The sequence below is a fragment of the Bradysia coprophila genome, chromosome IV (genome assembly GCF_014529535.1).
Source record: "Bradysia coprophila strain Holo2 chromosome IV, BU_Bcop_v1, whole genome shotgun sequence".
NCBI classification, from domain to species: Eukaryota; Metazoa; Arthropoda; class Insecta; order Diptera; family Sciaridae; genus Bradysia; species Bradysia coprophila.
In genome coordinates this window covers 12,792,820-12,815,447 of record NC_050738.1, presented here as the reverse complement: position 1 = coordinate 12,815,447, position 22,628 = coordinate 12,792,820, and the positions used below count along the sequence as shown (strand labels likewise).

General features: G+C 35.1%; 3 protein-coding genes across 10 annotated transcripts; 2 read left to right on the top strand and 1 right to left on the bottom strand.

The window, feature by feature from the left end:
- Positions 1 to 4,668: 4,668 nt before the first annotated feature.
- LOC119066046 (keratin-associated protein 19-2-like) lies at positions 4,669 to 5,118 on the top strand. The gene has a single exon (XM_037168269.1). It carries the CDS (start codon positions 4,669 to 4,671, stop codon positions 5,116 to 5,118), a length of 450 nt encoding a protein of 149 aa, XP_037024164.1.
- A 3,706-nt stretch (positions 5,119 to 8,824) lies between these two features.
- LOC119066339 (homeobox protein Mohawk) lies at positions 8,825 to 12,345 on the top strand. Of its 7 annotated transcripts, none has more exons than XM_037168748.1 (7): positions 8,825 to 8,972; positions 9,049 to 9,189; positions 10,281 to 10,326; positions 11,002 to 11,167; positions 11,227 to 11,604; positions 11,665 to 11,912; positions 11,972 to 12,345. In XM_037168748.1, exons 3-7 carry the CDS (start codon positions 10,283 to 10,285, stop codon positions 12,102 to 12,104), a joined length of 969 nt encoding a protein of 322 aa, XP_037024643.1. In that variant the 5' UTR covers positions 8,825 to 8,972; positions 9,049 to 9,189; positions 10,281 to 10,282; the 3' UTR covers positions 12,105 to 12,345. The 7 variants fall into 7 exon arrangements, with proteins under 7 accessions (XP_037024643.1, XP_037024641.1, XP_037024642.1 ...); XM_037168746.1 differs by having other exon boundaries at positions 10,981 to 11,167; XM_037168747.1 differs by having other exon boundaries at positions 9,049 to 9,193.
- Positions 12,346 to 14,567: 2,222 nt separating this feature from the next.
- Positions 14,568 to 20,885, bottom strand: LOC119066332 (ralBP1-associated Eps domain-containing protein 1). 2 transcript variants are annotated; one of them, XM_037168732.1, is made up of 9 exons: positions 20,540 to 20,884; positions 19,846 to 20,178; positions 19,419 to 19,774; positions 18,865 to 19,360; positions 18,733 to 18,808; positions 18,369 to 18,666; positions 18,231 to 18,303; positions 18,049 to 18,168; positions 14,568 to 17,792 (listed from the first exon to the last, which is right to left on the bottom strand). In XM_037168732.1, the coding sequence occupies exons 1-9, from the start codon at positions 20,690 to 20,692 to the stop codon at positions 17,268 to 17,270; spliced, it is 2,430 nt and encodes an 809-aa protein (XP_037024627.1). In that variant the 5' UTR covers positions 20,693 to 20,884; the 3' UTR covers positions 14,568 to 17,267. The 2 variants fall into 2 exon arrangements, with proteins under 2 accessions (XP_037024627.1, XP_037024626.1); XM_037168731.1 differs by having other exon boundaries at positions 18,369 to 18,808; positions 20,540 to 20,885.
- Between the last annotated feature and the right edge of the window lie 1,743 nt (positions 20,886 to 22,628).

The following is a 22,628-nucleotide window of genomic DNA, read 5'->3' as shown; positions in this document are numbered from 1 at the left end:
ACTCGAGTTATCGAGTCCACAAGTGTACGGACGTTTTCTGTATTTAACGTTTTTTGCCAATGTAGAACATTTTCAAAATATCAAAGTGAACTTAGCGTTACGGACATTTAAGGGTATTTTCTTTCATAAGACCCTGACTTTCAGTCAAGGGAATAATGTGGTATAGCCTTGGAGGAAAATTGGAGGAAAGTTTAGACGGGAAAAATCGTTATAAAGATACTGCTCCCTTACAAACGTGGCCTTTGACTCCTAGCATACGAATCCTTCAAACCTGGACTAGTTAGAGTAGCGCCTATTATCACGTAAGTCAGAGTCAATTTGCGTAGATGCCATTGCTTCTAGCTCCTTAGCTCACTGAACCCGACAAAATAAGTGGATTAGTACGACATCAAAGCACAGCGAGTTATTCTCAAGTGCAATTCTTTTATGTTTTAATTTTCCCGGGCAATCCGGCTTCTTCCTTGAGTTCTAGAGCTGAGAATATAGGATGCATCGTCGTGTTATTGGAAGAGAGCTCTACACTACCAGTCTTCATGGTGATATTATTGTCGTCACCCCTTTCTCCTTTATTTCGCTAAATAATTGTGTACCAAACTTTCGATTGGCGCTTCCTATCGTTCTAAATCTAAATAGACCTAAATATAAAAAAAACAACTGCGGAAGGAAGACGACTGCTAAAAATACATAAATTTTTATTTGTTTTATTAATTTAAAGTGTGGCTGACTCGATGGTTCAGCTGTTGTGCGGTTGTTAAAATTCCAATTAATCTACCGAACATCTTTAGCTAGCTACAAGAACGAAAAAAATAACGATGGAAAAATTGTTTAATAAAAATAGACATGGAACACATCTATCCCAGAGAATAAATGATTGCATATATGTTTTTTGTGGAAGTTTGGTAGTTTTTGTTGTTATGTTTGTTGGATATAGTTATTCGTCGAATTATTTCTTTTTTTATGGAATGGGTTAAGAGTGTCACAAGACCTTTGTGTGTGTGTTTAGCTGAACTCAGAGTTTCATGGAAATTTATATCATTTTATAATTAAATTTAATGAAGACGTATGGATGTTTAAGCTACCGATTTGTTGGTCATTTGATGTTTGAATTGTTGGTATAACAGTTGAATTAATAACGCGTAACACATGGTGTTGCGTCCAGATGTATAATCAGAACATATAAACAGATTTAGATCCGCAGAAAATAAATAACTTATGCCAAATGAACCAGTTATTGGTTGGACAATCAGCCTGTTTTTATGGCATTTCAAGGTTTGTTTTTTTTTTGTATGGATAATACTAACAATCTCTTGAGTTTTTTTTTGTTTTACGCAAAATCATATTCGATATCCAATTGCTTTCGAACGTAAACTTCCGACTCTTGTTTCTTTTTTTGTTTGTGTAGACAATTAGTTTCATTTCTCTCATCTTTATTTTAAACATTCTAAGTATATATTGCCCGTTAATTGAGGATATTGCCCATATGTTTTTCAAAAATTCTACTCATAAAAACTGATTTTATCCTTTCTGCTTTTGTCAAACTCTAAAAAAAAAAATCTTTAATTTAGGAACACGAAAAGGGGTCTTTTGAATGTCATGTTTCGTATGTATTTCTGGTGTGTCTTTTGAGAAAAACAATTTTTACGAGTATTATTCACTTATGGGTATGTACTGACATGCTATCACATTTCCTTCGGTTTTGTTTTGGTTTAGTTTTAAATGTGGTATTTACACCGAGAGGCAGGCATTTTTAGATCGGTAGACTACCATAACAAACAATTTTGTTCGAAAATAGTGCTTCCGCCTTTTGACTCTTTTAATGCATAAAGTGGGAAAAAAGAAGAACTCTGGATGTACTATTAAGCAAGAGGAAAACAGAAAATATATTTAAGTCAACGTTGTATAATATGCGTAAAAAGAGTTCTGTAAGTTTTTGTTGTTTGCGCGGTGTTTTATTTTCGTATAATTGGTATAATCTATAAACGGAACCAAATTTACATAAATTTAATTCTTAAGTTGATCTTTTCAAAAGATAATATTTCTGTCGTGTTGTTGTACCCGTTTATAGTTTTTGGTGATGATATTTATTTTAATTTTTTTTTTTTATTAAAGAAAACATCTTGTGAGGCACAATGAACGAGAACAGCTTTTATTTTTTCACCAATTGCGCATACTGATGAGTCGATATTTTAAGGCAAGAAATTGAGATTAACATTTTAATTTGTGCAAACAAGGCTTTGAATTCTCTTTAAGTGGAAAATTTATTTTTTATTTTATTTTATTAATTGTCTTGAAAGTATCACACAATAGCATCCCGATAAAGTCATTTGTATTAAAAAAAGGTACCGTTTCAAATTTGTAACGGCACGCAACTGTTACAATGAAGGATACGAAAAAAAATCTTTTTTTTTTGTTAGACTGTGAGGGTTTGTTGTGTGTTGTTGTGGATGGAAAGGAATTCAGGCACAAAGATTCCTGTATACACGCTTTGTTATTGAACAGAAAACATTACTGGTATTGTATATATTGTACGACGACCTTTCCGCAAACGAATATACAACTATTTACAGTCTTATATCAAATGGATACAAGACAATATAGTTCTACCTGTATGGCGCCATCAACGCTGCAGGTGAATTGCTTTGTTAGTTGATGAGACGATATGATGATTTATCTGTTTTTCGATCGTTTATGGTCAAAGCTCAAGATGTGGAGAAACCAGATTCGTTTTTTTTATTGTTTTTCGTAAATAATATTTACATCTGAAATTGGATATTTAATTTTATTCTAAAAAAAATGATACTCTGGCGGGTTTGTTTTAACGATCGAACAACTAATTTTCGCATCGCTAATCCAATAATGTTTTTGATCGCATTAGCATAACTACAAAGATAATATCGAAGCCAGTTGTCCATTCTGGATTTGGTTATGTGACTAGAAATAGAAAATCTGTAGCCTCGGACATATTTTAGAAGTGTGTCTTCATTACTTACAAATAAAACTGATTCAGGAGTACAACTGTAAAATGTCTGGAGCGATAGAAACTTTTTTTAAATGCCAAAAGATTTGCCAGATTAGTCAGATAATCCATTGATGTATTAAGGTAACACTATTAAATCTGATACTTCTTTTGTTCAAAGTAATTTTTGACACAAAATCTGTTACTTCATTCGTTTTAACATATATTTCACTATATAAAGACAGAACCTATAAAAACCCGAAGTCGACGCTTATTTGGTCATCGCTGTCGATAATATATATGTCGTTTGTCACAAACGGTTTGTGAAAGACGAAGCTTGATTATAGAAGTAATTGTCCGATTGTCTCTCCTTACACAAGGAAATCTCATTCAAATCACTAATTTAACACCAACCGACACAGTCTAGCCGTCTACTTTCATTAAATAATTCTAAATGGTTCTAATGTTTGCAAATTTTCTGAATGAAAAACACAACCCGCATAATGCGGACATTTCTTGTTGCATCTCGGCTTTGCATCAACTTGCAGCCATAACTCTATCTCCGTTCGAACGTAGGTTTGACTTGACAAATCGCTATGTTTACCATTATAATTCATTACAAAAACCACCAAAATAAAATATTTGTAAAATAACAGCTGGTTTTGTTTGCTTAACACCAATGGCACCAATAAATTCTTTTTTAAAGCTCAGACTCATTTATTGAATATGGTGGCGAATGTGGCGTTTATATTAATAAATTTATGAATATAAAACGTTCACGAAACATGTGCGTATATTTATAATTTTTACACATGTACAAGTCTGGTGTGTCAGCCGGCACGATTAACTCCCAACGACATCGAAAGTTTTTCTTTAAAAATTTTTTTTTACTGTTTTGTGTGTTACGACTCAACGGTCGCTTAAATTATCTGCTTAATTTCTTAATTTAATTACAGAAAAATATAAATTCAACGACCTAAGAAATGGCGACCTCTGTGTCCACAGTCGTCATCAGACATTTGGGAAGATTAAAATGTGCGATTAATGCAATTTAAACGTTTTCACCATCACACTTAACGTGTGACTATAAATTTCAAACTAGGAAAAGTGTACATGTTTTTGGCATTATTTCAGTTGAACAAGCTAAAAATTAAATTTACGAATTAAACGGGTGGATCAGACAAATGAGATATAAATTACTCGGTTAATTTGATTTTCTTAAAATCATCGTTATGATTTTCTTCATCATAATTTCGGAAAATAAATTTTTGGTTTCTTTTTCGTAGAGATCTAAAAATACAATGCGAAAACCACCAATAAGAAATTGCCTTCTGTCTAATGAGAATCGATGCCGATAAGTTAATATTATTAGTTGAATTGTGCATTTTCAGTTCGATTTCGACACTGTGCTGCTCAAAAATCCCCTTAGGCAAGATGTAATTCATAAACTGCCCCACAATATCTCATAACGTTTATTCGACCTTGTAAATTTGTTTGTGTTTTTACAACAGTTCACTGTACGCAAGTTAAATCCACTCTACAAAATAGAATCTATCAAAGTAGTCTTTTTAAATGAAAACTACCCAAGTACACTGCGTATTGCCCTATAAATACGACATTTTCGTAGGGACAATTCGTCATTCTGCGTTCAACCGCCTTGAAGTAAATACCTTGAAAGTAAAAATTTCAAATCGAAATACTCATCTGTAAAAATGGCAGCTCGTCAAGTCGTAAACGTTGCTAAGTCTGGTGTCCTACAGAAGTTGGCTATCGCTGAATCGGCCGTTGGTGGCAAGGTTGCTTGTGAAGGCTATGGCGCTGCTTCGTACGGTGCATCAGGTTACGGTCAAGCTGGATACGGCAGTCAACCCGCATATGGTGGTCAAGCTGGTTATGGCGGTCAGTACGGGTATAGCGGTGCATACGGTTATGGCAGTCCGTATGGTTATGGCAGCAAAGCTTACAGTCCGCAAGGCTATGGACAACAAGGTTATTCTTATCCTTCTGGCTATGGAACCGCTGGTTATGGGGGTGCGTCTTATGGATCTGGATATGGACAAGGTTATGCTTATCCTTCTGGCTATGGAAGCGCTGGTTATGGATCTGGTTATGGAGGTGCTTCTTATGGAAGTGGCTATGGATCTGGCTATGGAAGTTATTAATTCTGAAATACTGAAATTATCAGCAAAAATTTTTTGAAATAAATACTTTTAGTCTGAAACTAAATTGCAGTCTTTTGTGTGAGCAAAGTAGTTGTTTTGAAATTATTATTGCAGATTGGCGCTTTACAGAAGTATCGGAGAACTTTCTCCTCGAGAGTGCAAGAAAAATATCGAAAGATGACTTTGGATATTGAATTATCTGGTACCAGTCTGCATATGTGGCTGCGCTGCATACGTTGCATACGTTAAGAGAGCTTCACCTAAAAATTCCACGTCCAAAAACTATAGTAGCAGATTGATTAAGTTAATTTCAGTGCAAAGCCTCAATAGATTCTGAGTCTTAGTTGTCTTCCTCGATGTTCCTATACCAAGTTTTGCCTGGCTATTTTTGTTAAAATGTAAGTTAATGTGAAGTAAATTTTAACAAGGCGGAAGAATTTGGTCTATTAAAGATCCATCAGTAGTACATGAGAAACATAGTAACGTGGCAGACTGGTTTTTCATTATTCAGTTGCACTCTTAGAATTTCGCCGAAGTAGACTAATTTTTCCATTTAGTGACATATCTAAATGTAGTTTAAATGTAGTTTAAATCGAAAGCCAGTGGCTCATGTTGCTATGTAACTACATTATGACCTCAGCTATCCAATGACACCATGTGAACTGCTGCGGTAGAAATTTTTGTAAAACGTCTTCCAAGTATTTGGATTTCCACACAAGAACTAAACAAAATTTTTGACGCTGGTCTTGAAGTCTAAGCATTACGCCTCCAACACAAACCAAATAAGCATCACAAGAAAATACGACTGATTTTGGTAGGCTGTTTTTCAAAAGAATCTCTCAAACAAATGGAATTTAACAGATGAAAATACACCAAGTATTCAATGGTTGATTAATTTTCTCTTTTCCCAAAACAACTTGTGCAGAACTTTACCGTTACACTTTGCGGTTTGCATCTGATATAAATAAAAATATTCATTCAATTTTATAAAATCACAACCTGTGGAATGTTGAATTACTATAAGGAACATCAGAAAAAATAAACAAGAGGCCATGTATGATCTTCACACAACGAAACACACATATCATCGTAAGACACATTTATTAAAAAGAAAATATTAAACTTTAACCAAATAATATATATTTCTTTGATCGTTTACAAGAACTTAACTTGTAAAATTAAACCGCCCCCCAGTGGGTCGACGGCGCCTTACTTCGCACTTACCATTAACACCCAGATTTATTGTCTGCTACAGGGTGTAAAGTTTGATGCAAGTAATGTTGGTTGGAAACGTTTAAATGCAATAAATTTTGTAGGTCGTATGCAGTATAAACTTTTCTCTATCTTTCTTTGCCAGAACTTTCATTCATTTGAATATAGTTGCCAAAGAAATTTATCTATCATTTAGCTACTTTTTTGTTCGTTGATCAACACACAATCGTGCATTAAAAGTCGTGGTAAGTCAAGGTAAGTCAAGGTAAGTGAATACTGTATAGAACACTACCTGAAAACCAGTTACAAACGAATCTCACATGATTAACTCAAACGGTCTAGATCATTTGTTATTGCTAACCAAGCAAAATAAGTGTTTAGATAGAAAAATGTTTGAAGTAAAAGATTCTGCATAAAACACTTGAACAAAAGAAGTAAAAGATTTAATGATTGTCTTACTACCCCGATGTTTTTCAATTAAGTGCATTTTACATTCGCTCTTCCACTCTTTGGTTACTGCTCTGCCTAGCCTCGTTATTACTAAAAAAACAACTAGGTCACATTGAGACTGTCTCAGACAGTGTACTTCTAGAATATACCCTGCTCTTTATGGAAATTACTTCATCTGCACTTAGGTGACCAGAAATGTTCAATACATTTCGAAATGGTCACCCTACAATTCGATGCTTGTAATACTATATCAGATCATCATAAGTCAAAAAATTCAAACTTCTTTCCCATAGCATAATTATTTGTCTCGCCTAAACAAAGCGTTCAACTTTTTTTTGTTGTGATCGCTTCAGCCTCCAAAATGGAATATTTTTCTCTTTTTTACCATAACTTTGGCGTTACGTATACTATATGCATGTACACATGTAAAAATGGGTAGGTGTGTATTGTATGTAGTTATTTGTATGTTAAAAAAAAATCTCGATAATGTGTTTCTCTTCTCGTCGATTTTAAATTCTGTAGATGATGAGTTTAAAGAAAAAGAAATGAAAAAGAAAGGCCGACCGATAAGTAAACGAAGATTTATCTAAAGATTCTTTTTTAAGAATATAACGGACTTTTATGTTAAGAATAAAAAATGTACATTGATGAAATGAGATGAGTGAAATGCACTTGTGAATCTTTCATACAGAACGAAATCTGATTCGGCTGGGGTACGTTACCATAACAAGAGCTCTTCACTTGTAATTTGTCAGAGTTTTGATGATTCTTTTGTTAATTTTCAGAATTATTAGTTGAATCCTTGATTGTTCATTTCGACAAAACAGATGGGTAGACTCCGAAGACCGCTTCGTGTAACATTATTTCTAGATAAGCGCTAAACGTAGTCACTCCGTTAACGACTCCGTTTTCAAATGGACAACGAAATATACTCTCTCTCTCTCTCTCTTTCCAGTTTTTAACGTAAACGGTAAGCGAACAGAGTCTACCTGCTGTCTCCTTTGCAAGATGTTTTCGTACTCATTTGTTATTAACAATGACGAAAATAAGTGATGAGCTCTGGCTAGTCTGTTACATCCTATGAAATAAAAGATTTTTGATACATTTCGTAAGTAAACGATTAATTGAACGGAAAATTAGTTTCGATCTTAACCACTCAACGATACAGTTTGAATTCACATTCGTTTTATGCTCTCTATTCGTATTTTCTTTCAATCTGCATTTTCCCAAAATAAATTTCAATCTGAAAAAGCACAGAGTGCCATCTAATGCGATTTCACGGCACTACGGTTGTAGCTTTTAGTAATTCTAGTATAGCTTTCGTAGAGTACAATTCGTAAATAGAAAAAAAACATAAAATTTTCCTCAAAAAGTCTTTAAATTAATGTCACGGACGCGACATCAGTGCAAGAACTCTAGGATTTCACAACTCTTTTGACTCTTCAAAAGTAAAATTTCAGTTATTAACAGACACAATAACTGAAGTTTTTCTTTTTAATTGCTGAATAAAAGGTTTCTTCAAAATAAAGTTATTAAAATAATCAAAAGTTCTTCAAACCAACGTCCATTTGATAAAGGAAAATCATAACTGCATCAAATAACAACCATAAATATGCACATAACGTTGTATATAATTGTCCCGATAAAATACAGAATACCAACACCACTCAAATCTGATGCTAGGCTATTTTCTCTCAGAGATTCATATTCGGTTTTATTTAAAGACCGTAATGCAGTACATAAAATAACCACTTGCCCAACAGCCTATTGCTTAAGATATTCGTGAAAAACATGAATTTTCCGAATCCAATTTCTTATCTGCTTGCGTATGTATACTTATTTCATGTGCAAGCAGGAGACATTCAGATTAAAAATACAAATTTTCAGGTATACGAGTTTTCGCAACAAATTCGATAGGATCGGTCCGACGGAGTGGATATTTGGAATAATTTTTGATTTAACTGAATGAAATCATTGAAACAGTTAATTTGCAGCGAAAAAGAAATTTAATTTTCATTTTTCGTGAAAATTTTTCAGTCACTACTTACACAATACATGAAACGATCCGCACGTATCGCAACGAAATCTACGATAATCTTCAATTTAAACTAATTTTTTCGTTAACTAGAATAGTTCTTTTATAGCTGTCTGTTGGATAAGTCGATACGTTTCTTTTGAGTGATCGAAACTAGGTGACGGGCATATTATTTATAATTTCCCATTATTAGTGAAATTATCTAAACTTCATGGTCGCTCTACAAATTTTAGGGAACGTTTGTTCGAAACAACATTGAAAACATCCATTTAGGCCTTAAAGAAATCTTGGAAAATTAGACTAACACCCACTCAAAGGTGATCCAAGGATACAACACTCACATATTTGGTGGAACGAAGAAAACAAGCAACAACGTATGTAAGTTCAGTTTTTCATTGTGTTTTCCTTACAAGGATGATATTGTTCTTTGCTTGGTGGAATCTTTGTTCGATGTGATTTGCGTTTTCGAACAGGCAATCGGTGTTACTCTTTGCAGTAATTCTGTGATCGCTTTAACACAATTTTGAGTTGCTGTTTTTTCTGCAAGTTTTTTTTCCGTGTCGTGTTATGTAAATGTTGGATTTGATGTTTTTGGGAATATTTCATCGATAAACGTTTGGCCAAATAACTGCTCTACATTCCCAATGATGGTTTGATAGTCAGTTATTTCGAATTGAACCAGTTTCCGTTTATTGGAAAAGATCAAATAGTTTCAAAAGAAAAACTTGTCGGACATTTTGAATTTTCTTATTTTCCTATCTCGCGCACACACACACACACACAAATGTATTGAAATTTGAAATGTTTTCGCATACATAATGTACTGTTGCGAGATCCAATATATTAACTCTTCCCAATGTTATCTTCTTAAAACGATCTGTGATCACACGTGACTTTTTATGTTTTTTTAACAAGTTTTGTTCAAATTTTCATGTTATATCGATCGTTGTGTGCGTGTTTTGGTATTAATCGAACGAGAAAAAAAAGTTTCCGAATTTTCTTTTCACAATTTTTCTTTTCTTTTGTCATTGGAGAGACACGTTAGATTGTATTCGAGCCAGTTGAATGTAATTCTCATTTTCATGTATTTGTTTTGATTATACTTGAGGTGAACAGTTAAAAAGACACATCATGTAAAGTGCGATGATATTTTTATTTAGGTACCTTGAGTTGGTGAAAAACGAAAAACAATATTCGAATTTGCTAATTATGTGTGTTGTGTCGTTAATTTTATTTTTTGCTTCTTTTCCTTTCTGATGTTTCACTTATGTTGTTTTCTTTGGTAAAGTTCTACAATATCGCTTAAAGTGAAAATCTATTTTCAGCAGAATTTCGAATGTAATCGATCAATCATTAGGTTTTTTGTTAAAGTTTTTTTTTGTCTTTTTTGTTTGATGATTTAATTTGGTCTTAGGATTTAATTTCACTTATTTTGTCGTTTTTCATTTTTTGATATTTTTTTTAGAAATGGAAAAAACTTCTCGTCCTGTGAGAAATAGAAGGCATAGTAGGTTCGTTGATAACGTTTGGAGCTTTAGATATTTATTACTTTTGTTTGCATGGTGTTCGCCCTTATCAAAAATAATCGTTTGAGTTAATTTTCCTTCTAACGTTTCATCTGTTCAGTGTATTATTGAGGTTTTTCGTTGTTGAGATACTTATATGCGAGTGTCGCTTACAAAATCATCTATCAGAAAATGAAACAATGAGAATAAGGAAGGTGAATTCTAGATTCCATTGAAGAGGCTGCTGGTGATGAACGCTGTTATTTTAAGATGTTTCCAGATTATACACAGAGGTTATTTATAAAGTATATGTCAGTGGCAGAACATTCACCCCGATCACGGGAAGACCTCGGTACTTCCCCTAAACGTATTTACTTTGTAAATGACCTTAAGATAACAGAAGCACAGTTACACAGAGCACATATAGTTGCTTTGAAAGAATTTAGTTGTGAAAGTCTGGAGAAGGAGCTTCAAAGACTCCTGACAATATTTTTAACTGCTTTCAATTTGATTTGTTGTTCTAAAGTTTTGTTTTATATTCATTCACGACCATTCGACAATATCTTACCCACCCATCTCCATTATTTTGAAATAGAAAATTTATTGCGCAAATTAACCACAATACGATTTGACCAACCAATTTTATTCCATTCGTTAAAGCAAAACAAAATTTCTAAACAGACGTGCATGGCCACTGGGCGATATAAACCGTCCAATAAAACGTCTTTTTACACCTGAAATAAAACGTATGCTTAAAGATTGGTTAGTTCGTAGACGAGACAATCCGTATCCGAGCCGAGAAGAGAAAAAAGCTTTAGCCATTAAAACGGGACTGACTTATATCCAGGTAACTGGGTGGCTGGACAGTTTTTCTGAACTTTATACAACCGATTCCATGCAATATAGATTTGTAATTGGTTCGCAAACTGGAGGCGAAAGCTAAAAAATGCGGGCAGAGAGCCACAGAAAAAGACATGGGGACATTTAATCAAAAACTACAATACAAGCGCCAACGGCAATGTCGAACAATTTAGTATTTGTTCCAGCGATAGCATTTGGGGTGATGAAGAACGTGCAAATGCAATCATGTACGATTTCGATTCGACATCGGAATGTTATCGTAACAGCATGGACTACAATTGCAATGAATTCGATGATGTACAACGGCCACCGGTGAAACAACCTTCCAGCGATTACAAAGACTGTTATCACTCAGTTAGTAATGTTCGAACGGAATACGATCAACGGCACAACGTGGCATTCCCGAAGGAGCAGTGTTTCCAGGTCAGTTTGTCACATTATTCGGTTCGGTTTATTTTATTCTGTAAATGTGCATGAAAGCAGGTTAGTTCAACAACGAACAGTCCGTCGACGACGGTGACACCGAATAATGGTACCGATGGGAAGACCACATCCAGTCTGTTTTCGAATGCAAAATACAAAAATCACATCATGGAGAAGTATCTCCGTGGCTTGGACTGCGCAAACAATAAGAACAGTTCGAGTGGGGGTGTTGAACTATCAAAATGGTTAGAAAGCGCTGCCAATTTTCAGCCGAACAAAAACAATTACATTGAATGGGAGTCCAACAGGTGAGATCTAAGAGCAAGGAAATGTACTAGATGAAAGCTTACGAATTGATTTCTCATAGAAATAAGACGAACCGGAACAAGCCACAGTTAGTAGTGGACGCAACTAATCATGAAAAAGAAGAACTGGAAGCAGCAGAAGCACTGACGAGTTTGGCTGGAAATTATCGGAATAGAATGATCGAGCACAGTTGATCAATTAACCGTAACAACACACATTCCACTTTGTTTCGTTTTCTCGTTAGTTTTTACTGGATCTAAAAATGACATTTTCCTTTTTGTGGAGATTTTTTGTTCTGTTCTTCAACGAAGTTGTAACCAAAATCTTGTGTAGTGAGTATAAAAATTCAGTGATTTTGATTGTTTTAGACTAACCGAATTCTGTTTCTGCTAATTACGGTTGTGAGTCAAATAAATGAATTTTAGCTTTGTTTTAGATGACAATTTTAATTTTTCTTCCACTTGTGTCATTTTTAATATCAGATGATAATCTGCTACGTTTCGATTTCATCTGTTAATGACAGTGACGAAAAATGCCGGGTGAACTTAGATGGTGGTGGTCTTATATAGCAAATCGGATGTTAAAGCTAATGAAGTACAAGATTTTTCATCAACCGACATAAGTTTAATAATTTGATCAATCGAATTAAAAGGTTTATTTATTATATTGGCGATATACTGGAATGTACAAACTAAAGCCTTTAATACCTTGGCATCGGACACGACACAAAAATTATATCAAACCGATAATTTTTTTGTTTGTAAAATTAGTATTCTCAGACCCTCTATTTGTCACATTTTTTGTGTGCTAAATTTCCCTTTCTTTATGTCCTGAACTATTGAACTATCGAGTTTGTTTTATAAAGGGCATTAACCGTTGCAGAAATGTTACATTTTAGAGCTACGTTCCAGGTTTTCAAATGACTATTAACGCGATACATAAGTATAATGAATTTCAACGATTTTCCAAATTGCGATAATTACGGTGAGGAGATCGAAATTTTCCCTTTACTAACTTTACTATCAGTCTCTATCAATTTATCTTACGAAGTGACTATTTGCACCCAGGCCAAAAAAACGTATTACACAGTAAAATTAATTTTTCCTTCTAGCCTGCCAATTAGGTGTTACGACAAAGGCAAATTGATTTTTCCTTCTACAAGTTAGCCTGACAATGCAAATAGGGTCATATATAGATGGGGTCCTAAAAATAAAAGTGTCGAGGAAGTTGGCGGACCCCGAGGAAAACAAACATTTATGGCCTCCCGATAAAAATTGTATATGGGGCCAACGCGATTACTTTCTATGGGAAAAATTTTTTAGCGACAATATCAAATTTTTTTGGTTCAAAAAACTTAGATTAGATGCCCGAGCAACAAAAATGCGTTTTTTTCATTTTTTAGAATTTTTATATCGTCTGGGCACACCTAACAATATTTTTATAGACAAAAATCCACAGATAATTTCCAAGTAATACAAAGTCATGCTTAGTTACTTTTTCAGTTAAGTGTTAGGTGTCATTGTAAAGGTAATGACATTGGCTTTCAAAGGAGCCCACACACAACAAGTTTCGAGTTAGAGTCTTGTCGTAATAGTCATTTGAAATTTGCCTGAGTTCACGATCCTGACACTTTTGCACTAAAATCGATTTCAATATAGCTTCAAAAAATTGTTTTCGAAAAAATTTCTCTTTGCAATGAAAGCTTGTGCCGTAAGCTCTCGTTAGATATAAATATATCCGATGTACAACCCATGAATGTTTTGGAAAAACCCAAAGTCTGGGTGAACAGGTTGGGCTACTTTGACTGACTTAAGAGATGCGAATGCACTTAGAAATCATTAAATCGGTCTCTTTGGACTAATCTGAAGTGAAATAAACCAACTCACCTTAACACGTGACCTCAGCATCTGTTAGTTACGTTCAATTTTTCTTTAACCCTTTCGTGATTTTTCACATATTTCGTCATTGCGCGACCCCTAAACGAACTTGGATCGCATCGGCCCCATATACATTTTTTATCAGTGGATCATATAGGTTCGTTTTCCCCGGGGTCCGCCAACTTTCTCGAAACTTTTTTTTTCCCATACGATTTTGGACCCCCTAATATAGTGTAGTGTAACGTATTAAAGATTTGCACTGCCGGGGGAAAATAGAATCTACTTTTATCTTAATCGTAATCACACCAGGAATGCCTTGTGGAAAAACAATGTTGAAAAGTGATTTTTTCAAGAACAGTTGCTGATGCCAGGAAGATCGTTTTCTCGGATAATTTTTGCGGAAAAAGAAATCACCTGCTGAAACTGTTCCAGTGCGGTTCATATGAGCAGCGGCCTTTTCACTGAGTCGTCAATTGGTCATCGCATTGTGAGAGAGACATCCGTTGAAACCGTAGTCCACTGGAATTGGAGCTGAGTTCTAGGAGTAATAATTATGATTGCAATGAAAATCGTTTGGTAATTTTTTTGTTTTTAATTTTTCTTCCAATATATAATTTTTGTTTGTAATTTAATTAATAATTTTAATTTGTTTGAAAGTTCGTGTCTGCAGCGCGCGTAATATAATTTTTTTCTTAAATTTATTTATCCTTTTTTTGATATTTGGAAAACAAATAATTTGAGAAGGAAAAAACGTAGTATTCAGTTTGCTAATTATTTTTGTTTTCTTTGTGTGAGACATTAATTTCAAATGGTGGATTATCGGCTAATCAACATGAAATTAAGAAGTAATTGATTAAAATTGTGTATAACGACTGCAATTTATTTAAAAATGTTTTATTCGTTTTATGGTGAATGGTAGGAATATTGGCAGAGGAATAATTTTGTTGCTCAAATCTATATCAGGTCGTTAGTGATATTTTATTGTTTAAGAAGAAAATGTTACATGAATTTTATCGTTCGATTATCAGCACTGAAATTATTAGCTAGGACACACAATAAGAGCATTGGTTATTTTGTTGTATGTTAATGGAATACAAACCGAATGATTGCAAGCAAAGCATTCTCTTGAACTATAAAACTTGAGAGGGAAAGCGAACACTTTGGCAGGTTTATACAAAATCAAGATTATATTATGTTCACGCCTGAATCAATTCGTTTTCTCTATTCTCACATCAGAACCGAATCCTGTTACTTATATCGGATAACTTCCAGAAAAGTGGTCTTCGAGAGGGTCGTAAAAATTTTCAGAAATGTATTAACACCTGGTCGGAAAAACTTCGAACATACGTATTAATGAAGGAAATAAAGGCTATCCTATATCCTATGCATCTGAAGATTCATCGTCAGTTAATGGTAGAAAGTACAAACAAAACTATAAAATGTCTGTCACTCGGACAATAACTTCAACCGAGTCAGACTGAAATTGAAGCTCAGAACTGGTCAGTTGTATGTGAACATTGCTACAGGAATTCTCAGGTCATGTTTGGACCTTGTACTGACCTAATCAAATTTTGCCCTAACCTTAATGTACCAATCAGGTAGGTGTCTGTAAAAATTTGTACGAAAATTTCAGATCCGTAAAAACAGAATCTACAACTTTGGTAGGTTGAGTAATAACTGAAATTGTTTAATTTATAATAAGTTGTTCGTCCTGTTGTTGAATGAAGCGAACAACCACTCTAGAGCGTTTGATGTTTTTTTTTTTAATTTGAGAAGACACTTTAAAATCTGAGACTCAGGAACAGATGAAATTCGGATTTTCGAAAATTAACTCAATCATCTTAAAGAAAGCTCGGCTATAATCCAAAGGTGCCATGATTCGTAGTTAGCTGTTTTCAATTACACATGTGGATGCTTTAGTAGACAACGTATTCAATCTCTAAATCTTTAAAAAAAAAGTCAACTTCATGTTATACTTGCAGGTAACCCCTGAAGCTGACCTGATTAGATATTCCAGTTTTAATATGTTTCCTACAGAAAAAACCGATATGTGCGCTGAGAAGCAACAGATTCCGTATACAAAATCAAGCCACCTTCAGACTATAGCCGAGTCGTCTATAAGGTGAGATGATTGTGAAAGACCTGAATTGGACTTGTTCCGAGCCTGAATCAAAACGAATGTTTTATTTTGTGAGTTTTTTAAAATCTGTTTCTTGTGAATCGAAACCATACCGAGAAGTAATACTTTTACAAGATGAGTATTGAGTATTGAATCGTTTTGATAGTCAAATGAGCTACTGTTTATTCAAAAGACACGTTATTCTAATCAATCACTTTCTTTTACACTCGCACACGTTATATATGGCTGACTTGCTATAATATGGGGTTTCGATGAGAAAATATAAATGATTTTTTTCTGTGTTTTTCTTCTTCTTCTTTTTTTTTGCTAAAATACACCCAACTATAACAAATTTACAATGTACAATAGAATATTTAACAAAATTTAACGCTTTTGAAGCACTAAATTACATATATCACCTTTTGTTTTTATGATTTTTTTTGTTTCTCTCTTGTTTTCTTTAATAATTTTTCTCTTTACATTAAAAGCGTTTTCTAATTTTAAAAAAATCTTTTCTTTTTTCCTCGTTTTTGCTACAACCAAAATTCGCAAAATTTGTTTTAAATAAAATAAAAAAAACAGGAAAAAGAAATGAAAATCACTCGCAATTCATATCCAATGGTATTAGAATTTTATGTTCACTTTTTTTTAGATTCATTTTTCATATAAAAATACTTTCCATACGTTAGTCATTTATAGATAATAATTTTAGGGTTTTTCTTCATTTAATTTTATTCAATTAAATTTTTATTACTTAATCAATTGATGATTTTTAGATTTTCTTTTTATTAATTAACGATTAGCTGATGATGTGCTACATTATAATTTTTTCTTTTCTTTAGAATAAAAACATTCGGTGCTCGGGGGGAAACGGAAAATTAAAAAGCCCTGTCGTGTACAAGCGTCCGAAAATGATATGGAAATATTTTTTTGTATTTTATATATCGAACAACACATTGACTTACGTAATATTTTCATTAATCTTATAAGACTTAGCATTACATAGTAGAAATATGACAAAAAAAATAATCGTAAAACAAATCGAAATTAATTAACTAATTCGGACATTTGTACAGCCAGGAACACACATCACACACACAAATGCACACGTTTTAGTTTCGCTTTTTTTTTGCTAAATTTAAATTTGATTTTCTTCATTTTCTTTTTGTAATTCTGAATTTGTTGTTGATGAAAAGGAATCAGAGTGTCTAATATTTTAATATAAAATATATAAATATTCATCCATCTTAACCATGAGTTCGATAAAATGAGTCTGAGTCTATCTGTGTGTACGATTGACAATGATCAATTTAAAAAAAAAAATAGAATTTAGAACAAAGACATGAAATTCCTGCATTTTTTTATATTATATCAGTCGAATGCAATCCACCTACCACTGCTCCACTGCTCGATGCTCCTCCTCCTCCGACCGTATCCAATTTCTGTTTGATTTCTTCCTTTTGACGTCTAACCGTCAACAGTTCATCGCTCAAATCACTGCACAATTTCAGCAGCAAGCTATTTTGTTCCTTTAACTGTTGCACCACATCGTTCAGCTGGCGATCCTGTTTCAACGACACTTGGCGCAGCGTTTCGCTGATGGCCGACACTCGTTTCTCGTAGTCGATGTTTGGCCGGGTGGATGATGCTTCCGGTGAATTCACTTCACGCGGTGTTGGCTTGCGATACACTTCGAATGCGCTGGATCGTTGTGACGATTGGAGTGATGGTACTTGCACTTGGCTCATACGTAAATGTGAACTGTCCGCGTTGGGGTCAATGTAAGATGTTGGTTGCTGATATGGCCGTATGTGAGGAAATCGTCCGGATTCGTCGGCGGTGTGACCGTCTGGTACATCGGGAAGTTGACGCTTTCGCAACGATACCTGATGGATCGAAGGAATGGACAGTTAAAAACGAGAGTAACTTCACTTGTGACGAGGAAAATTTGCGATCAATGATTTACTACTTCGTGGTTCCAGAAAAATTAAGTCGATTTATACCAGTTACTAGTACGCTAACGCTAGTAAATATCAAAAAATTCAAAAATTCTAACAAAAGAAATGGGAAAAGTAGTCCCTCTTGTAGCTCCCCATCGTCACCATAATTTTGCCAAGGTTCACAAACATCCTTTTCACTTACCTCATGCTCAATAACTGTTTCTGGAAAGTGTGCAAAATCGGCGAATGAAGAATCGGCCGCATCCAGCTGCGCGTCCAGACTTATTTGTGAAATCATCTGCGGTGATACTCGGGGCGGAACCTACAATTTATCGGAATTCCATTATCTTTCGCATCAACTAGCATGAATTTCAATGAATATACCTCCGGTGGCACTGGTGCATTTAATTTCAATTTATCTAAATCTAAACTACTACTTCGAGCGTGTTTGTGTGGCCTATAAAATTGAATAAATTTGTAGATGGCATCGCATCTATGATGTAATTGACGGCGCAATCTTACCGTGGCGGAGGCAATGGAGGCTCTCGTTTATTAGGCGATGTTGACAGATTTTCTTCGATTGGGCCGATGCTGCTTTCACGTTGCGGTGGCGGTGGAATGGCACCCACATTTTTTGTTGGCAACTTTTTCGGTTGGGGTCGTTGAATTGCTCGCAAATCATTTTGCAGTGAATCCCTGTTGCTGATATTAATTTGTTTCGGACTAGCTTCAGCATCGCGTACGATGCCGTTGTCAAAGAACAGTGTCTCTGATTTACGATTTGTCAGCCGCGCACCATCGTCGTCTAAGACATCTACACCTGTGTTACGGTAAAATGTGAATACCAATTGCACGTTCGAGATTATTATTGCGAAAACAAAATTACCGATCGGCGTAACACGCACTGGTACCGGATGTAATATTTGTGGATCGGACAACACGGCTTGTGCAGTACGTTGCATCTGACATGGACATAAATTAAACAATGTACGGGTAAACAAAAGGCCAATCGACTTACATCAATGTTAACGGGTTTCGGACCCGGACTCGATACATTTGACGTAGGAGATTCGGTAAATTTCGTCCATTCCTTGCTCTGATTGTTCCAATCGATTTCTTTATGTTGTTTGGGTGGTGTGACTGGCTCAACCGATGGACTATTCGAATTCGATCGTGTGTGGATCGTTTGAGATTTGTTGGACATCGTAGGACTCGACTGATTGACCTTATTCGGTATAGAGCTGCTCTGCGGAATTACAGTCGTCTCGTGTATGTGCGACGATATCATTCGTTTCAAGTCGTTGGCATTCGGTTGAAAATCTACTGCTTCATCGTCAAGATGGAGTAGATCCGCTTCAAGCGGCTCCGATGGCCGTGTTTCATTTAGTGTTGGCATCAAACATGCCGGCAATACAGGTGGCAATGGAATGTTGTTTCTACGCAAGACGACTAAGTGCATCGCTGCTGTAAACTCGCCCAGACTCAATGCACCGTCTTTGGTTACATCGCAAAGTCTAGACAGAAAAAAATGGGATTACAAGCTGCAATCAATTCAATCAATCCACCACTTACTGCCATATGTGTCGCAGTTCGTCGACAGGAATTCGAGATTTTTCAAAGAAGACTCTAGCATTCGGCCCCGACAACAATTTACTTTTGTCGGGCTGCAGGGTTCGGAATTGAGTTAGATAATACTCTCGTTGCTCGGGTGTAATCTGATAAATGGCCTCCAAGTCCGTGTCATTGTCATCTTCGCTGCTATGTCGATCGGAAGATTCTTCCTCAGTGCCAAGTAATTGTCTTTGTTCTTCGCATAGCAAACCATGCCATAAATTTGTTTTCGCCCAAGGACGTTCTGTTACACTATTTGTCGGAGTTGGACTATCACTTGCCGTGCTCCATGCTTCTGGCGAACCGCCGTGACGACGCTGAAAGTTTAAAACACAAACCAATTAGGAGACCTTCGCCCCTTTGTCAGCACCATTAAATGGTTACTTACCCGTTCATGCGACTGACTATCGTTCTGTTCCACCTCGGAATCGGTGCTGGTCATATTATCCGAATTTGTTGCATTATTTAGATTTTCCCTAACTAAGTCATTGATGCTGGAGCTACGATTCATATCATTCCGTCCATTCAATTCCGTTTCTGTGTTTTGAACGGGCGAATCTTTCCAACTAAATTTTGGCAATGGAAGTGCTACAGTTGAGGCCAACATTTCGTGTCGCAGTGGTAGTCCCGCTTGATAGGCAGCTATAAATTTCAGGCATGAATAAAATTGCACACGTGACATGTGCGTTGATGACTGCGAAATTCCAGATAGTGTTGTGATCTGTTGGAGAATCATTCAAAGACGGAAACAAAATTAGCATAGAAAAATCATCACTCTTTCGCCACTGTCACTGTGTTCTGTGTGTATTTGTTTGTCTTCAATAATCGCGTTCAGATAATTACTCATCATACGAAGCTTAGGTATACAAATTATCATACAAGACAGTGACAGTTTTGTTCGGGTTCATTGTTTTTTTTATGATTAATTTAAACTGCTTTCATTTTCATTAGCGCGATATTATTCCGTACATTTTCTAGCCATTATTATCGCACACAAACACACCCATCACTTTTTCTGAATATATCAGCGAACCAATCAAAACAAAATCCCCGGTCAATTGAAATGTTAATGGGATGCTCACCTGTTTTAGAATATCATTTTCTAAATTGGCTGATCGAAACATTTCCGTCGCTTTCAGATTTGGAACTTTAGATGCCCTCTTTTCAACGTCGCAGACATTGAATAGATCCGAATAATATCGAGATTCTGTTTCCGAGATATTTACTTCTTCCATTGCTGCTGTTGCTCAACTAATTACGTTTAGATTATTCTTTGCATGCAGAAGCTGCTACAGAATGTATGCGATATGGCTATTAAAATAAATTCTGTATCTTGTAAAGCTTGACTCTATGGTTATTTTATATTTTCAAGGTGTAAAAAATTAAATTCGCTCAGTTTTCTTTAACTTATGTGACAGTTCAATGTTAATTTTTTATTTTCGCTATTCTCGCACCTCTTTGTTGATTTAGTTGAGCGAGCGAAACGAATTTTTAGCATCACATAACCAGTGAAAAGAAGTTGTTGACGTTAGATTTTAATATATCGTAGATCCACATTAGGTGCACTATTAACTGCCTTAAATGTAGGTTCTACAAGTTATATGGGTAATATGCGAACTTTGAAGCCGTTAGAGGAGACAGCACTGCAGTGCTGTCCAGTAGACCAACATAGGTTGAGAGAGATGTTTAACTTTTACCTACTTTCACTATACGTCATTCATAAAATCATAGCACTGAACAAAGCACTAGATCACAGAATTTTCAAGAGGGGCCTTCTCGACGCAGCAGTCCAAATTTCTCATATAAAAATAAATAAATTAATTGGAACGCAGTAGCATTTTTCAAAAATGAAGGGTCAAATGACCGTTAAAAAATCTGTGCTTTGTTCAGTGCTATATGTCTTTCAAAAATCAATTTAAAAAAAACACATGTGATCAGGCATAGCACTGCTGCGCAGAGCTGTAGATCAGGTGAAGATGAGATAACAGACACTTGGACTTGGACACATATTAAATAATATTATACAATACCTGGATGTTGTGATCATTGTTATTATAACAGAATTGTGTTCGAAAACTGTGCTTACTTCATATAGAGTTTTCCAGTTCGTTATAACAATTGTGGTAAAAAACTGTGATGATTTTATATTAAAACCATTTGTATTCGTAGCCTCAACTGTTCGAAAACTGTACTAACTGTTCGAACTGTTACATTTTTTAAAACAGTTTGTACCCGCAGCCTCAACTGTTCAAAAACTGTGCTAAATGTTTGAAATCTGTACTAACTGTTTCAAACCTGTGGTAACTGTTCAAAATAGAAGACTGTTTCTGCGTGAGGTTTCCAGCCATCAGTATTGATACAAACCGACGCTATTCATTCCACATGCGTTACCAACGTTAAGACATTTATCACGTACGCGCGGTGTTCGGATGTCAAAATTACTTATCTAGAAGTTTAATTCAAAAATTACACTTCAGGTCTATGTTGTCTCGTTTTCGCTTATGTGATAAAATAGAGTACCCACTTGTCACTATCAGTCTCGGCAAGCCTCGACTTCTTCGTGACAAGTGTGTAATAGTAGATTTAACACATCTGTCCACATGTTTATTTAGACACTTGGGGAGTTATTGCATGAGCCGAAGGCGAGGTGTGTAATATATATTACGTATGTATATGTATTATAACGTGTAAATCCATAGAATGTGTAACTATGTGTAAATCGCATGTGGAATGAATAACGTCGATTTGATTGTAATTGTTACTTCCTTATAATTCCGATACTGTACTCGATTTCGACAATCATTTTTCACATTTAATTTACCTCTGCAAAGTAAAACAAAATTGTTGAACATTGTTGAAAAAGTAACTTCTTATAATTATCCCACCGTAATGTACTAAAATTTTAAAATTACACACACGGAATTTTGAAAACCGACACATTTTCTGTTTCTGTGTTTTACTTGAGTTTCTCATTTCTCCATATAAAAATACATGCAAAATTCACAAAAAACCAGTAGACAACGAAACAGAAAATGTGTCGGTTTTCAAAATTCCGCGGGTGTAAAATTATTTCACATTTAATGTGAAGCTAGAGTCGTGACAGGTAAAGTTCAAATTAACTATTCGTGACGTGAGTTTATATTTTCGTGCTTGGGCCTTGAAGATTTATGT

Bases quoted from the DNA above. Each gene is read 5' to 3' on its own strand.
- LOC119066046 (XM_037168269.1), top strand. From the start codon at position 4,669: ATGGCAGCTCGTCAAGTCGTAAACGTTGCTAAGTCTGGTGTCCTACAG.
- LOC119066339 (XM_037168746.1), top strand. From the start codon at position 10,283: ATGGAAAAAACTTCTCGTCCTGTGAGAAATAGAAGGCATAGTAG. The intron at 10,327-10,980 runs GTTCGTTGATAA...CATTCGTTAAAG, and splicing joins AGAAATAGAAGGCATAGTAG to CAAAACAAAATTTCTAAACA. The intron at 11,168-11,226 runs GTAACTGGGTGG...CATGCAATATAG, and splicing joins CGGGACTGACTTATATCCAG to ATTTGTAATTGGTTCGCAAA.
- LOC119066332 (XM_037168731.1), bottom strand. From the start codon at position 20,692: ATGGAAGAAGTAAATATCTCGGAAACAGAATCTCGATATTATTCGGAT. The intron at 20,179-20,539 runs GTGAGCATCCCA...ATTCTCCAACAG, and splicing joins AAAATGATATTCTAAAACAG to ATCACAACACTATCTGGAAT. The intron at 19,775-19,845 runs GTAAGTAACCAT...TTAAACTTTCAG, and splicing joins ATAGTCAGTCGCATGAACGG to CGTCGTCACGGCGGTTCGCC.